General features: G+C 44.2%; 1 protein-coding gene across 2 annotated transcripts in view; it reads left to right on the plus strand.

Moving 5' to 3' along the window:
• The window catches only part of LOC118402457 (serine/threonine-protein kinase PRP4 homolog), a 44,463-nt gene extending 33,206 nt beyond the window's left edge, over nt 1-11,257 (plus strand). The window contains exons 11-16 of one of the 2 annotated variants that reach the window (XR_008077518.1): nt 993-1,146; nt 3,545-3,659; nt 4,099-4,250; nt 4,475-4,552; nt 7,872-8,671; nt 10,817-11,257. Coding sequence is in view for 1 of the 2 variants with exons in the window: in XM_052477290.1 (XP_052333250.1) it covers nt 993-1,146; nt 3,545-3,659; nt 4,099-4,250; nt 4,475-4,552; nt 7,872-8,078 (706 nt within the window). In the remaining variant the exon portion in view is untranslated. Of the gene's footprint in view, nt 1-992; nt 1,147-3,544; nt 3,660-4,098; nt 4,251-4,474; nt 4,553-7,871; nt 8,904-10,816 lie in introns of those variants that run through there. The other variant, XM_052477290.1, reaches the window with a different exon arrangement.
• Nucleotides 11,258-16,190: the final 4,933 nt, after the last annotated feature.

A 16,190-nucleotide genomic window follows, 5' to 3' on the forward strand; every position in this document is an offset into this window, starting at 1 on the left:
CAAATGGGTCTTCCAAATGGACAATGACCCCAGGCATACTTCCAAAGTTGAAAATGGCTGAAGGACAACAAAGTCAAGGTATTGGAGTGGCCATCACAAAGCCCTGACATCAATCCTATAGAAAGTTTGTGGGCAGAACTGAAAAAGCGAGAGCATGCAAGGTGGCCTACAAAACAGTTACACCAGCTGTGTCAGGAGGAATGGGCCAAAACTCAAAAACTTATTGTGGGAAGCTTGTGGAAGGTTACCCAAACCGTTTGACCACAGTTAAGCAATTTAAAGGTAATGCTACCAAATACTAATTGAGTGTATGTAAACTTCTGACCCACTGGGAATGTGCTGAAAGAAATTAAAGCTGAAATAAATCACTACTATTATTCTGACATTTCACATTCTTAAAATAAAGTGGTGATCCTAACTGACCTAGACAGGGAATTTGTACTTGGATTAAATGTCAGGAATTGTGAAAAAAATGAGTTTAAATGTATTTGGCTAAGGTGTATGTAAACTTAATGACAAAAACACCTTTTTGTCATTAATATAACATACAATCGATCATAAGTACAGTGTAGACATTGTTGTCCAATTTGTAAGTCGCTCTGGATAAGAGCGTCTGCTAAATGACTTAAATGTAAATGTTAATGTTGTAAATGACTATTGTAGCTGGATTTTTAATGGAATATCTACATAGGCTTAGAATGACTTGTGGAATATGAATATGTGGACAACTACAAATACCTAGGTGTCTGGTTAGACTGTAAACTCTCCTTCCAGACTCACATTAAGCAGAGGGCACTGGACAGTTACTTTACAAAAACAGGAAATTAAGTGGGGTGACAGGCAAGTGGTAAAAACAGTGGGAAGGGTGGTCACAGGGATTGAACCCTGGTCTCCAGTGGGTATATGTGATATGCCAGGGAGCGTTACCACTACGCCATAGCTTTGCACAATGCACCTCTAGATTGTAAGTGTCATCTCTCTCTACTCCTCAGTATGAACCTGCGCGAGGTACTGAAGAAGTATGGCAAAGACGTGGGCCTCCACATCAAGGCGGTGCGCTCTTACAGCCAGCAGCTCTTTCTGGCCCTGAAGCTGCTGAAACGCTGCCACATCCTGCACGCCGATATCAAACCTGACAACATCCTGGTGCGTCTCCTCTCACCAACCAAAGCACCCAAAGAGAGTATTAAAGTGTCAGATTTGTTTGTTTTTAAACACATTGTGATCAAATGTAGTTTTGAGACTATAACGATCATTATGAAACATGGTAAAGGCGTCATCTATAATTCATTACGTCATCTATACGCATGTGTGCATAAACAAAAAAAACTGAGGACAGAAGATAAAAGGACAATTAAGCACGTATAAAGAAACGTCTCCACTGTGGGATAATGTGGCAGGCTTTGGTGTATTTAAATTATTATTACTTGACGATTTTTATTTTTTATTTTATTTTATTTCACCTTTATTTAACCAGGTAGGTGAGTTGAGAACAAGTTCTCATTTGCAACTGCGACCTGGCCAAGATAAAGCATAGCAGTGTGAACAGACAACACAGAGTTACACATGGAGTATACAATTAACAAGTCAATAACACAGTAGGAAAAAAAGGGGAGTCTATATACATTGTGTGCAAAAGGCATGAGGAGGTAGAATAATTGCAATTTTGCAGATTAACACTGGAGTGATAAATGATCAGATGGTCATGTACATGTAGAGATATTGGTGTGCAAAAGAGCAGAAAAGTAAATAAATAAAAACAGTATAAAAACAGTATGGGAATGAGGTAGGTGAAAATGGGTGAGCTATTTACCTATAGACTATGTACAGCTGCAGCGATCGGTTAGCTGCTCGGATAGCTGATGTTTGAAGTTGGTGAGGGAGATAAAAGTCTCCAACTTCAGCGATTTTTGCAGTTCGTCGATAAAATGTCACCCAATTTATTTGTTTAATCTAGACTGTTAATTATAATTTTGTCTGGACAGCTAACTAAAAACATCATCCCTAATGTTGTTTTATAACCCACAGTAAAGCAAGACATGAGCTTCTGTTTCAATTGAACCCTTGTTCCAAGAAGTACAAACACGTTTATGTAAGGGAATGTTTGTGTATCGACGAGTCTCAATGGCGAAAGGGGCCACTCCACATCTAAATTTAACTAAAGAGCTTTGATATCACTTCGATAAAACTGTACGTACATAGGCAGTAGGTGCACAGTTTATTATTCCTATAGTGCACTACCTACGTTTTGTCTACATTGATTGTTCACACCAGTTAAAAGCAATATAAAAAAAATCTTACCTCATCTTCAGTTTCAGAGATCAATACGATGTCATCTGTATATAAAAGAGTAGACACTCGTTCATTGTTAAGACCTTTTCCTCGAGCTTTGATGGCCAGAGTGAGATCATTAATGTACATTGAGAACAGAATAGGTGATTAAATGCAACCCTGTTTCCCTCCAATGTCAACAGGTAACCTGTCAGTTAGCCAGTTAGACAGTACATAAGGCATTTCAGGATGTTACCATTTAGACCAATTTGACTCCAGCTTGTCCCATATGTCATTGTGGTCAAAGGCTTTAGAAAAATCTATTAAAGAACAGTAAGTGGACTTGTTCATTTTTTTATTTGAATCTGATTGTGGTAAATCGGGAGGTGTATTCCAGGCAACTTTGTTTCTTTCTGAACCCATTTTGCGCATCTGCTATATTGTTGTATGATTCTGAATGATCCATTATGCTGTCTTGTTGGCGCTGATAACCGAGTGTAACGGATGTAAAACGGCTAGCTTAGTTAGCGGTGCGCGCTAAATAGCGTTTCAATCGGTTACGTCACTTGCTCTGAGACCTTGAAGTAGTAGTTCCCCTTGCTCTGCAAGGGCCGCGGCTTTTGTGGAGCGATGGGTAACGATGCTTCGTGGATGACTGTTGTTGATGTGTGCAGAGGGTCCCTGGTTCGCGCCCCGGGTATGGGTCAGGGGACGGTTTAAAATTATACTATTACACGAGGCACTCTGGCACTCTGCCCTGACCTGTTTTGCCCGGTCATGTGACCAGCCGTGGCCCAGTGCACCTCAGTTTAGCCTAATTGTGTGAACAATGTGATCTTTTGGGGGGGTTTAACACTGTTAACTAGAGATGACCGTTGTACAATGTCAATGCTCTGGCTATAAATTAGATACAGTACATTTAAAATTGTATCACTTACCTAAGAGTTTAGTTTACAGCAGGGTTGTCTCACTTGCTAACTAGCCAGTAAATAACTAGATGCTTGCTGACTAGTATTTACTGACCTGTGACTGTGGCACGCAGCACTCCTTTTCCACAGGGACGTAATAGTGAAATAGGGTTATTCACTTCTGCATCTCAGTTCTTTTGATAGCATGTGGTCCGTCATTGTGCTTTGAACTCTACAATAAATGCATTTGGTGGAAGGGGAATGCTGGGAGATTTGCCATCACCATTGACCTTTTGAAACATGCTGGCTGGAGTTTCACACATGGGTCGAGTGGCATATTTTTTTGATTAGTTTGTTTTCGACAGGTCAACGAGTCGAAAACCATCCTCAAGCTCTGTGACTTTGGTTCAGCGTCGCACGTGGCAGAGAATGACATCACGCCCTACTTGGTCAGCCGGTTCTACAGGGCGCCGGAGATTAGTGAGTCTTCGCTTTTCTTATAAACTTTTGTGTTCTTCTCCTCTGTTTTTTTTTATTTTCTTCTCTTTGGATTGGTTTAGAACGAATCCTCTCAACTTTTTATCAGCAACCCTTGACCTGAAGTACCACTATACTTAGTGTGCAGGCTTTTGCATCCCAGCACAAACTACATTAACTACATTAAACTAATCACCTCTCATCATGTCCTTGATTAGTTGAATTAGTGCATCCAGAAGCTCTCCACAACCAGTTGGTGACCACTGCTGTAGGTCTTAACTTGTAGGGAAAATGTACAACTGTCATGTTTAGTCGGCACCAAACGGAAGAAAACAGATTATTTTGAATATTTTTGAGAAGGTGTGCCCTTATGAGCACATCACTCACTGATCAAACATACTCATTTGTCATAGTCCCCTAAAGCCTACATCTTTCCTTGCAGTCATCGGGAAGCCTTACGACTATGGGATCGACATGTGGTCCGTTGGCTGCACTCTGTATGAGCTGTACACGGGCAAGATACTTTTCCCAGGGAAAACCAACAACCACATGATTAAGCTCGCCATGGACATCAAGGGCAAGATGCCCAACAAGGTGAGACCAACTGTACTGTAGGGTCCATCCAGAAACACACCCTTCCCCCTCTACTACGGGAAATGTACAGAAAGAAAAACTATTTATTCAGAAGTTAAATAAAAATTCTGAGTATCAATGAAGTTTCCTGTCAATGAGGAAACTTGAGTTTCTGGTTTCTTCCTGTGGACAGATCAATTTGAAATGGAATTGATCCCAACTGATATCTTTCTACCCCTTCACAGATGATCAGGAAAGGCGACCAGCACTTTGACCAGAACCTCAACTTCCTGTACACAGAAGTAGACAAAGTCACTGAAAGGGTAGGTTGTTGTCTCGGAGTGGGAATGTTTGCATGAAAACCCCTCTGGTATCAGTCAACTGATTTTAGACTGAACAAAAATATAAATGCAACATGAAATGATTTCAAAGAATTTACTGAGTTACAGTTTATATAAGGATATCAGTCAATTGAAATAAATTGATTAGGCCCTAATGACTGGGAATGTGCTCAGCCCTGGGTAGACTTGTGGTCTGCGGTTGTGAAGCCAGTTGGACATACTGGCAAATGATCTAAAACAACGTTGGAAGCGGCTTATGGTGGAGAAATGAACATTACATGTTCTGGCAACAGCTCTGGCGGGCATTCTTGCAGTCAGCTTGCCAATTGCACGCTCCCTCAACTTGAGACATCTATGACATTGTGTTGTGTGACAAAACGGTACATTTTAGTGGCCTTTTGTCTGTCCTTAGCATAAGGTGCACCTGTGTAATGATCATACTGTTTAATCAGCTTCTTGATATGCCACAACTGTCAGGTGAATGGATTACCTTGGCAAAGGAGAAATGCTCACTAACAGGGATATATAAAAAAAAAATGGTGCACAAAATTTGTGTGTATGGAACATTTCTGGGATCTTTTATTTCATCTCATGAAACATGGGACCAGCACTGTACATGATGCGGTCATATTTTTGTTCAGTATATTTCCATTTTGTGCAAAGTTAGCTAAGCCCATTGTTCATTCTCCTTTTCCTGCTGTTCCAATCACCCCCTCTACATCTCTATGCCAATTTTATTTTTCCTTTCTTTTCTCTCTTCTTATGAAATGGTTTGTTTTCCTCCTTGGTTCTTCCTCAACACTGGTCCCTTTCCCCACCCCACCCACACACTCATATCTGTTCTTCCTCAACACGGATCCCTTTCCCCACCCCACCCACACACTCATATCTGTTCTTCCTCAACACGGATCCCTTTCCCCACCCCACCCACACACTCATATCTGTTCTTCCTCAACACTGGTCCCTTTCCCCACCCCACCCACACACTCATATCTGTTCTTCCTCAACACTGATCCCTTTCCCCATCATATCTGTTCTTCCTCAACACTCCCTTTCCCCACCCCACCCACACACTCATATCTGTTCTTCCTCAACACTGGATCCCTTTCCCCACCCCACCCACACACTCATATCTGTTCTTCCTCAACACTGATCCCTTTCCCCACCCCACCCACACACTCATATCTGTTCTTCCTCAACACTGATCCCTTTCCCCACCCCCCTTTCCCCACCCCACCCACACACTCATATCTGTTCTTCCTCAACACTGGATCCCTTTCCCCACCCCACCCACACACTCATATCTGTTCTTCCTCAACACGGATCCCTTTCCCCACCCCACCCACCCACACACTCATATCTGTTCTTCCTCAACACGGATCCCTTTCCCCACCCCACCCACACTCATATCTGTTCTTCCTCAACACGGATCCCTTTCCCCACCCCACCCACACACTCATATCTGTTCTTCCTCAACACTGATCCCTTTCCCCCCCACCCACACACACTCATATCTGTTCTTCCTCAACACGGATCCCTTTCCCCCCCACCCACACACTCATATCTGTTCTTCCTCAACACGGATCCCTTTCCCCACCCCACCCACACACTCATATCTGTTCTTCCTCAACACGGATCCCTTTCCCCACCCCACCCACACACTCATATCTGTTCTTCCTCAACACTGATCCCTTTCCCCCCACCCACACACTCATATCTGTTCTTCCTCAACACGGATCCCTTTCCCCACCCCACCCACACACTCATATCTGTTCTTCCTCAACACTGGTCCCTTTCCCCACCCCACCCACACACTCATATCTGTTCTTCCTCAACACGGATCCCTTTCCCCACCCCACCCACACACTCATATCTGTTCTTCCTCCACACTGATCCCTTTCCCCACCCCACCCACACACTCATATCTGTTCTTCCTCAACACTGGTCCCTTTCCCCACCCCACCCACACACTCATATCTGTTCTTCCTCAACACTGATCCCTTTCCCCACCCCACCCACACACTCATATCTGTTCTTCCTCAACACGGATCCCTTTCCCCACCCCACCCACACACTCATATCTGTTCTTCCTCAACACGGATCCCTTTCCCCATCTGTTCTTCCTCAACACGGATCCCTTTCCCCACCCCACCCACACACTCATATCTGTTCTTCCTCAACACGGATCCCTTTCCCCACCCCCCACCCACACACTCATATCTGTTCTTCCTCAACACGGATCCCTTTCCCCACCCCACCCACACACTCATATCTGTTCTTCCTCACATCCCTTTCCCCACCCCACCCACACACTCATATCTGTTCTTCCTCAACACTGGTCCCTTTCCCCACCCCACCCCACCCACACACTCATATCTGTCTTCCTCAACACTGATCCCTTTCCCCCCACCCACACACTCATATCTGTTCTTCCTCAACACGGATCCCTTTCCCCACCCCACCCACACACTCATCTGTTCTTCCTCAACACGGATCCCTTTCCCCACCCCACACTCATATCTGTTCTTCCTCACCCCCTTTCCCCACACACACACTCATATCTGTTCTTCCTCAACACTGGTCCCTTTCCCTTCCTCACCCCCTTTCCCCACCCCACCCACACTCATATCTGTTCTTCCTCAACACTGATCCCTTTCCCCACCCCACCCCACACTCATATCTGTTCTTCCTCACACGGGTCCCTTTCCCCACCCCACCCACACACTCATATCTGTTCTTCCTCCAATCACTGGGTCCCTTTCCCCACCCCCACCCACACACTCATATCTGTTCTTCCTCAACACTGGTCCCTTTCCCCACCCCACCCACACACTCATATCTGTTCTTCCTCAACACGGATCCCTTTCCCCACCCCACCCACACACTGTTCTTCCTCAACACGGATCCCTTTCCCCACCCCCCACACACTCACTGTTCTTCCTCAACACTGATCCCTCCCCACCCCACCCACACACTCATATCTGTTCTTCCTCAACACGGATCCCTTTCCTGTTCTTCCTCAACCCCCCACCCCACCCACACACTCATATCTGTTCTTCCTCAACACTGGTCCCTTTCACCCCACCCACACACTCTATCTGTTCTTCCTCAACACTGATCCCTTTCCCCACCCCACCCACACACTCATATCTGTTCTTCCTCAACACGGATCCCTTTCCCCACCCCACCCACACACTCTATCTTTCTCTCTCTATCGCATGCCCTCCCTTTCTTTCATGACTCCCCTCTTTCCATCCCCACTGTACCACCTCTGTCCTTCTTCTGTCCCACCTATCCACAGGAGAAGGTGACAGTGATGAGCACCATCAACCCCACCAAGGAGCTGCTGGCTGACATGGTGGGCTGCCAGCGTCTCCCTGAAGACCAGCGCAAGAAGGTTGCCCAGCTCAAGGACCTGCTGGACCTGACCCTTATGCTGGACCCGGCCAAGAGGATCAGCATCAACCAGGCCCTGCAGCACCCCTACATCCAGGAGAAGATCTTCTGAGCATCTCTTACTGTGCCACTCACAGTCATGCATTGATTGATTGACACATCCAGAAGCTAGTACTGAGTCCCTAGTTTGACTATGGTTGGACCCCACCCCAGCCCAAGAAATGGCTTTATTTGAGCTGGCAGACTCTGCTGATGGAGAGGAAGTAGTATTATCTTTCTTCCCCTGTTTGAACAACACACACATGCTCTCCCGTTGTACATTGATCTAAGGACTTGTATTATATAACCATAGTAGGGGTGTGACCATTTATATGTTTAATCGAAATTGAATCCTTAACGTTAAGGAAAAAATGAAACTGCGTTTTTTTTTCTCTACAAAATGTAAATCCCAGTGCAGTTATCACAAAACTACCACTAACAGGTCCTGCTCATCATAAAGGGAATAGGCCTACCTAACACAACAATGCTGTAACGTTAGTAAGAGGGGATGTGCATCCGCACGTCATCGTCGTTAACAGTTTGAAAAGAAGTGCTTATTACAGTCGTTATGCATCTGTTTTCAATGGACTATTTGAGTTGTGAGGTCATTTGTTAAATGAAGAACTGCAAACGCCATTTGAGCCTCGACTCACGCTACTGAAACGGGTGCGTCTTTCTCATAAATTTCACAGTTTACTCCCCATTTCAACAGGGTGTTATTCCTTTCATAATGGTAGTTGAGACATATAGTTAACAGCATTAGAAAGCTAAAATGATTCCCTTTTTAACCAACCTGTATTTAGTGGGATTTATTTTGCCCTGTGGTTTATTTGTGAGCTTAGACTTGGTGGCAGGCTTTTGTTAATCATGAAATAAAGTAGGCCCCTAGACTATTGAATACACAATTTGCCTTCATCAAAATAATGTTTTTGTTTCATATTTTATTATGGAACCTGCCTAGGTTTAGGGGGGGTTGTAAGCTATTCTAAATGGAACACTATAGCAGTTCACAGAAAAGCCTAAAATAGCACTGCAGTTATTCCAAATCTGCAGCGCGTGGCTGGAACACATTTCCCTACGTTAATCAACCAGTCCGTTTTGAATTTGTGATAAAGCTGTCGTGATTCGGCAAGGAACGTAGTTTGTCTACAGTTTTGTTTGTGTATCCCATCAGTTCGATACATTTTTATAGACATTAATACTATGAAATTGTGAAAATGATGATAATGCCCTTTTAGTGTACGAGCTGTTTGAGAAGACAGCCTGACATTTCAACCTGTTTTGGTGAGATTAAGTTTTGGCCTGCCTGGTGACATCACTGGGCGGGAAATTAGTTAAGACCAATAAGAAAGAGTTCCAAACCTCTCTACCAATAACGGTTCGTTTTCAGTTTTCCCTTCCCCACTAAGACCACTCCCAGACAGTCCTAGCAAAATTCTTGCTTGTGAAATTGCTGTTAGCTAAGAAGCTATTTTTGTTTCTTTTTGACCATTTTAATTGAAAACATTCACGGTAAGGTACCCAGAAATGATTTGATATTGAGATAAAAATGTCTGTATTAGACTTTTAAGGCCTAATGGGAGCTTGGGTGCGCAGCGTGCATGTGTGTAGAGGGAGCGGTCGGATCGTAATTTCTCCTGCAGAAGCCTATTCCAGATGCCACCTACTGTAAACCCACGGTAGAACTTCATTGCCCCCTAGTGGTCATACCATGCAATATGATTTGACATGGAATGTTCTTATCGTTTTAACGGAGGGAAAACGCTTTTTTTTTATTTATGGCAGTTTGAACATTAAGAAATATTTTCCATTTGTCACATCCGTAAACCATAGTAGGGCTCCAAGCAGAATGCCTGCTTTACAACATATTTTCCATTTGTCACATCCGTAAACCATAGTAGGGCTCCAAGCAGAATGCCTGCTTTACAACATATTTTCCATCTCCGCCTGCCTGCAAGTCAGATAAAAAGCTTATAATGACGCATCACTATCTCATGGACAGTAAGGCACTCATAAAGAGTTTGAGATTCATCCACTTGGATTTTCAGTTTTTGATTGGCCCCTTGCAGGTGACTGAAGGTGGATGATATTGTAGCTGTAAAAACATAATTCCGATTGTTTGGGGTTTTACTGTCATTCATGAGTTGCCACGGCTGTGACGAGCAGGGAGGTTGGTCCAGATAATGATCACAGTTATTTAACTTGGGCTTTGTTTGATTGGTCGCAGCCCAATTGTTCGTAACCCAATTGGTCGTAACCCAATTGGTCGTAACCCAATTGGTCGCAACCCAATTGGTCGTAACCCAATTGTTCGTAACCCAATTGGTCGCAACCCAATTGGTCGCAACCCAATTGGACGTAACCCAATTGGTCGTAACCCAATTGTTCGCAACCCAATTGGTCGTAACCCAATTGGTCGCAACCCAATTGGTCGTAACCCAATTGTTCGTAACCCAATTGGTCGCAACCCAATTGGTCGCAACCCAATTGGTCGTAACCCAATTGGTCGTAACCCAATTGTTCGCAACCCAATTGGTCGCAACCCAATTGGTCGCAACCCAATTGGTCGCAACCCAATTGGTCGCAACCCAATTGGTCGCAACCCAATTGGTCGCAACCCAATTGGTCACAACCCAATGCCCTAAACCTTTTGAATGGGATGTTTGTACAGTCTGTAGACGGTGAAGTCTTGTAGACTTGGCAGCTCCTTTGACTTACTATTATTCTATGCGGTTTATTACCTGTCATGTCCTGTGTTGTGTTGTGGTGCAGGGCCAGTGTAAATGATATGTATATCTACGTCTCCCCCAGGTATTGAAAACCCAGAGTGCTCCCCCACCCACCCTGGTGTCTGTGCAGGCCCTGGTCCGCATGCCCGTTCTGCCGCTGCCTGTAGGTCTGTCAGTGCTGAAAACCCAAACGGTTGGGGTTCCTTGGGTCCTACTTGAGCCCACCTGCAGGGATGGCCCCTCATGTTTAAAGCAGATTGTATACCACTTTCAGTACATTGAAGGTAAGCTATCCCCCCTCTTCCAAACAACAAAACCCATCAACTTCACCTGGTTATTACCTCGTATGTTTATTTATTTTTAAAATATATTTTAATATTGTACACATTGTTTTAGCCAGATGCCCCCATAGACATGGTTCACATGTTGTTTAAAAATATGTCAAAGACAAACTGGATAAAAGTCAACTTAATCAAGTCACTTCTGTAGATGTGGTCCTTCTGTAGCTCAGTTGGTAGAGCATGGCGCTTGTAACGCCAGGGTAGTGGGTTCGATTCCCGGGACCACCCATACGTAGAATGTATGCACACATGACTGTAAGTCGCTTTGGATAAAAGCATCTGCTAAATGGCATATATATATATATTATATTATATATATAAGTCACGCACCCAAATTGTGGAGAGGAAGTTGGGGTATGGGGGGGCTGCATCCAACAAGCTATGATGGACAAGAGCACCTTCAGTGTACTTATCTTAATGGAACAGCTCAGATTGTGGAGAGGAAGTTGGGGTATGGGGGGGCTGCATCCAACAAGCTATGATGGACAAGAGCACCTTCAGTGTACTTATCTTAATGGAACAGCTCAGAATTTCTTGCTCTCCTGTAACGAATACCTTTTTGCTTTTCATGTGTTCCCTTGATACAATGTTATAAACTGCATGTGAGGATAGCAGTCTTGCTATGTATTCAAACTCATGTGTTGCAATTATTTTAGGCGTGTTCCTCTAAAAAAGAAGGATATTTAAGTGTTTTGTTTCCCTCTTATCATTGGTTTTCATGTTTTGTATGACCATGGTGTCTTTTGACACAGGGATATTTCTTCTCTGAGCTTTGAGTCTGCTTGTTATGAGCGGTAATTGCCTCTACTTTATTTTGTGTTATATATTTTAATGTTCTTATAGGAGCAAAACAGAAATAAAAGAGTCCACACGTGTAGCTGGTGGAGAATTTATGCCTTTTCCACAAATGTCTTCCCTACATACACATGCCAATGTTCAGGCCCCTTTAAGTGTCTAACAATTAACCGAAATTCTGTATTTTTAAAACTAATCCACAAACCTTAACTAGAATACTTTCGTTTTCATCATCTTTTTTGTGCAGTTTTTAGGCTGGAATCCCAACTTGATTTGTGCGCATAACTTGACGAACACAGATCTCAAGCTAGGATTTGGCACTTGTATGCTAAGTTTAGTTTCAAACCAAATAAACAAAAGACAACTTTTTTTTTACTGACACTAACTGATGTTTGATATTTTTCCCAACAATGATGTTTCCTGTGGTGGCTGAGAGCGAGACAGAGCCCAGCACCTTCTCCAGCCTGGGCTCCACTTTCAGAGAGACAAGACCTCCACAAAGCCACTTATCAAGGTCATTTTGATGGCATGGGTAGATACAAAAAGCAAACAACACTGGGGTGATAGAAAAGTGGAATCACTTTCACTTACTATTTTATTAAATGCATTTATAATAGACACTCATAATAACATACCTTAAAAGTTTGTTTCCATACGTTTTCTCTCACAATACTTTTATGGCCTCCTTCCTTTTCTCCACATGACATCTACTCTTTCTGGTTAAAAATAGAATTCCAAGCTGCTCATATACCTGACTGTGGATGTTTGGTTAATTAAATGGCTCTAAACTAGTTCCAGATTACTACAAGCAAGGCTTCAGGTATCTTGTCTTTTAACTGTGTTAAAGTTGAACCAAGATACTTTTAGTTTGTTCTCTATATATTCTAGGTGCTGCCACTTTAAGAGAAGAAACTCACAAGGAACCTCATCTGGACAAAGGTTTCTGTTCTGGAGATAGTTACTGTATTTATAAAGGTGGAGTCGTCAGTATGACAATCATACAAAACGGGGCAAATTACTGCATACATAAATCAACAACAGTATTCAAATCTTCTGAGATTGCTACTTGAGGCTTTTCCCAATCTGGGCTAGGCTCAAGGGAGGGTGCAGATTGGGAAGAGCCAATTAGTTTTGCCATATTTCTTATTCTGTTTTCTTTAAGCAGAAAGCTGTGTATGATGTCATTTTGAAGTCAACCTTTTATAGTCATGATGTCATGATCTGATTTGCTGTTATTTTTCAAACATGTTAGCAGAAACTACTGTAGTTACCATAATGAGCCAGTATTGGACACATTGGGTGATATTTTGGACCGATTATAGACATTTGAGATTTGTTCATGAACTCAATGCTTTGCTTAAGGATTCTGAGCAAAGTCAAATAGATGGCAATCGTATTAGGTCATTTAGATTGAACATATGTTACAATTTGGCTAAATCTATGCCAAAGTGACCATCAACAATAAGGTAATAAATAGCTTTTCTTGTTATTGATCAATATGGCCAGATTCATATCACTGTGTTAACGTTGCAATTTTGTGTTTATTTTTCAGGGTAAGTCAGAACTTATTTTCCCTGTCTTGGTTTCATCCGTCTCTCAAGGCCAGAGAGATGTTCAACAATATATGTTATATATATATGTAATATAATAATAATAATATATGCCATTTAGCAGACGCTTTTATCCAAAGCGACTTACAGTCATGTGTGCATACATTCTACGTATGGGTGGTCCCGGGAATCGAACCCACTACCCTGGCGTTACACGTGCCATGCTCTACCAACTGAGCTACAGAACCACAACAATGGGCCCTGTGGATATTTCTCAGAAACATTTTAAAACAGAAATGTATTAAAACATACGTAACACTTTTGTCCATGTACTTAACTTTATTCGTGTAATCCAACCCAAATAATTGGACACCACTTTTTCCAATATATGATAAAACATGATGTATATTTTGTCTGCTGTTGAGAACATAACTGTGGGAACCCCTGTACCTGTTGCTGATGTGTCTGGGTTAGAGGTGCAATGGGATGTTCCACAAAATTTTGCTACACTGCAGAAGTCTGACGCAACCTTGAAATGTTTGTTTGACAAGGCCTTAGCTGGGGACAGTCAATCTTCATGTGGGGGATTTACACAGTAGACAACCACATACTCTACCTTGGGTCAGAGGCAGATAGCAGGAAGTTGGTGGTGCCATCTACCTGTAGACCACTTGTTCTCAACCTTGCACATACAGTTCCATGGGCAGGCCATCTAGGGCAACATAAGACCTATCTTAGGCTAGGCTCCCGTTTCTTTTGGCCCTCCATGTATACTGATGTACAAAAATACTGCAAATCATGCCCCACGTGCCAGAAAACCAGTGCTGTCCGTAGGTCTGAAAGGGCTCCCTCTATGTTCACTGCCTGTTATCTCTACCCCATTCAAGAGAATTGCAATGGACATTGTTGGACCCTTGGAGAAGAGTAGTGCAGGTTACAAGTATATATTGGTGATCTGTGACTATGCCACCCGGTTCCCAGAAGCCTTCCCACTCCGTTCCATAACCACTCCAAAATAATCAGTGCTCTTGTTCAGCTCTTCTCTCGTGTAGGAATCCCAGATGAAATCCTGACGGACCAAGGGACAAACTTCACCTCGCGACTGATGGTTCAACTCCACCGACAGCTGGGCATTAAAGGTTTGAGGACTACTCCCTACCATCCCCAAACTGATGGGCTCGTGGAGAGATTCAATCAAACGCTCAAGAACATGTTGAGGAAGTTTGTGGCTGACACTGGTAAAGACTGGGATAAGTGGTTACCCTTTCTGCTTTTTGCTTACAGGGAGGTGCCTCAGGCATCGACAGGTTTCTCGCCATTCGAACTCCTCTATGGATGGCCAGTGCAAGGACCATTGGACCTGCTGAAGAAGTGCTGGGAAGGTTCCCCAGTAGCTACCTCAGGACAGGGGATTGTCCAGTATGTCCTCCAGATGCGAGACAGGTTGGAACGGTACCGAGAGGAAGCTAGAGCAAACCTTCAGCAAGCCCAGAAGGCCCAGAAGAGAGGCTATGACCATCATGCTCGCCACAGAGAGTTTGAGCCAGGACAGAAAGTCCTGCTCCTCCTTCCCTCGTCTACCAGCAAGCTCCTTGCACAATGGCAAGGACCGTACCTAATCGGGAGGAAGATGGGCCCAGTGACCTACGAGGTGCTGCACCCGGACAAGGGTAAGAAGAAGCAAACCTACCATGTGAACCTTCTCAAGGCCTGGGAGGAGAGAGAGGAACTCTCCAAAGGAAAGTCCTTTCTGGTCCGCAGAGTAGAAGAGGATGAGTCGGATGGGGTCACAGAGGCATGGAAAGAACGAGCAGAAGTCATACTGGCTCACCTGGAAGAAGACAAGCAAGATGAGCTGAAGCAGCTGTTTGGCAAGTATCCGGCCCTCTTCAGTCAGAGACCAGGAAGAACCAAAGTCCTAGAACACGTCATTCGTTTGAAACCTGGCCAGAACCCTGTCCGCCAGCATCCTTACCGTGTGCCTGAGAGGCTGGTGGTAGCCCTCAAGGTAGAGGTCCACACCATGATAGAGATGGATGTTGTCGAGCCATCTTCAAGTGAATGGAGCAGCCCTATTGTCATTGTCCCAAAGAAGGATGGCTCTTTGCGCGTCTGCATGGACTTCCGTAAGGTGAATGCCATCTCCCAGTTTGATGCCTATCCCATGCCCCGCATTGACGACTTACTGGAGAGAATAGGTAGAGCTCATTACATCACCACATTGGATCTCTGCAAAGGGTACTGGCAGGTGCCCCTGGATGAACAATCCAAGGCCTACACTGCATTCCGGACGCCAATGGGCCTGTTCCAGTTCAAGGTCATGCCGTTTGGCCTTCATGGGGCCCCTGCGACTTTCCAGAGGCTGATGGACAAGGTCCTCCAGGACTGTGACGATTACTGTGCTGCTTACTTGGACGACGTGGTGATCTACAGCCACTCCTGGGAGGAGCACATACAGCATCTTAGCAGAGTCCTGGGGAAGATCCATGAAGCAGGCCTCACGCTTAACCTCCTGAAGTGTGAGTGGGCGAAACAGGAGACAAAGTACCTGGGTTACCAGCTGGGTAAGGGTGAAGTTCGGCCTCAGGTGGAGAAAGTGGAGTCCATCAGGAATAGCCCTCAACCCAGAACCAAGAAACAGGTGAAGTCCTTCCTAGGTCTGGCAGGGTGGTACCGGAGATTCATTCCACAGTTTTCGACCATCGCTGTCCTCTGACCAACCTCACTTCGAAGGGGGCCAGCAACCCTGTGAAGTGGACTGAGGAGTGTG

The sequence above is a fragment of the Oncorhynchus keta genome, chromosome 23 (assembly GCF_023373465.1).
Source record: "Oncorhynchus keta strain PuntledgeMale-10-30-2019 chromosome 23, Oket_V2, whole genome shotgun sequence".
NCBI lineage: Eukaryota > Metazoa > Chordata > Actinopteri > Salmoniformes > Salmonidae > Oncorhynchus > Oncorhynchus keta.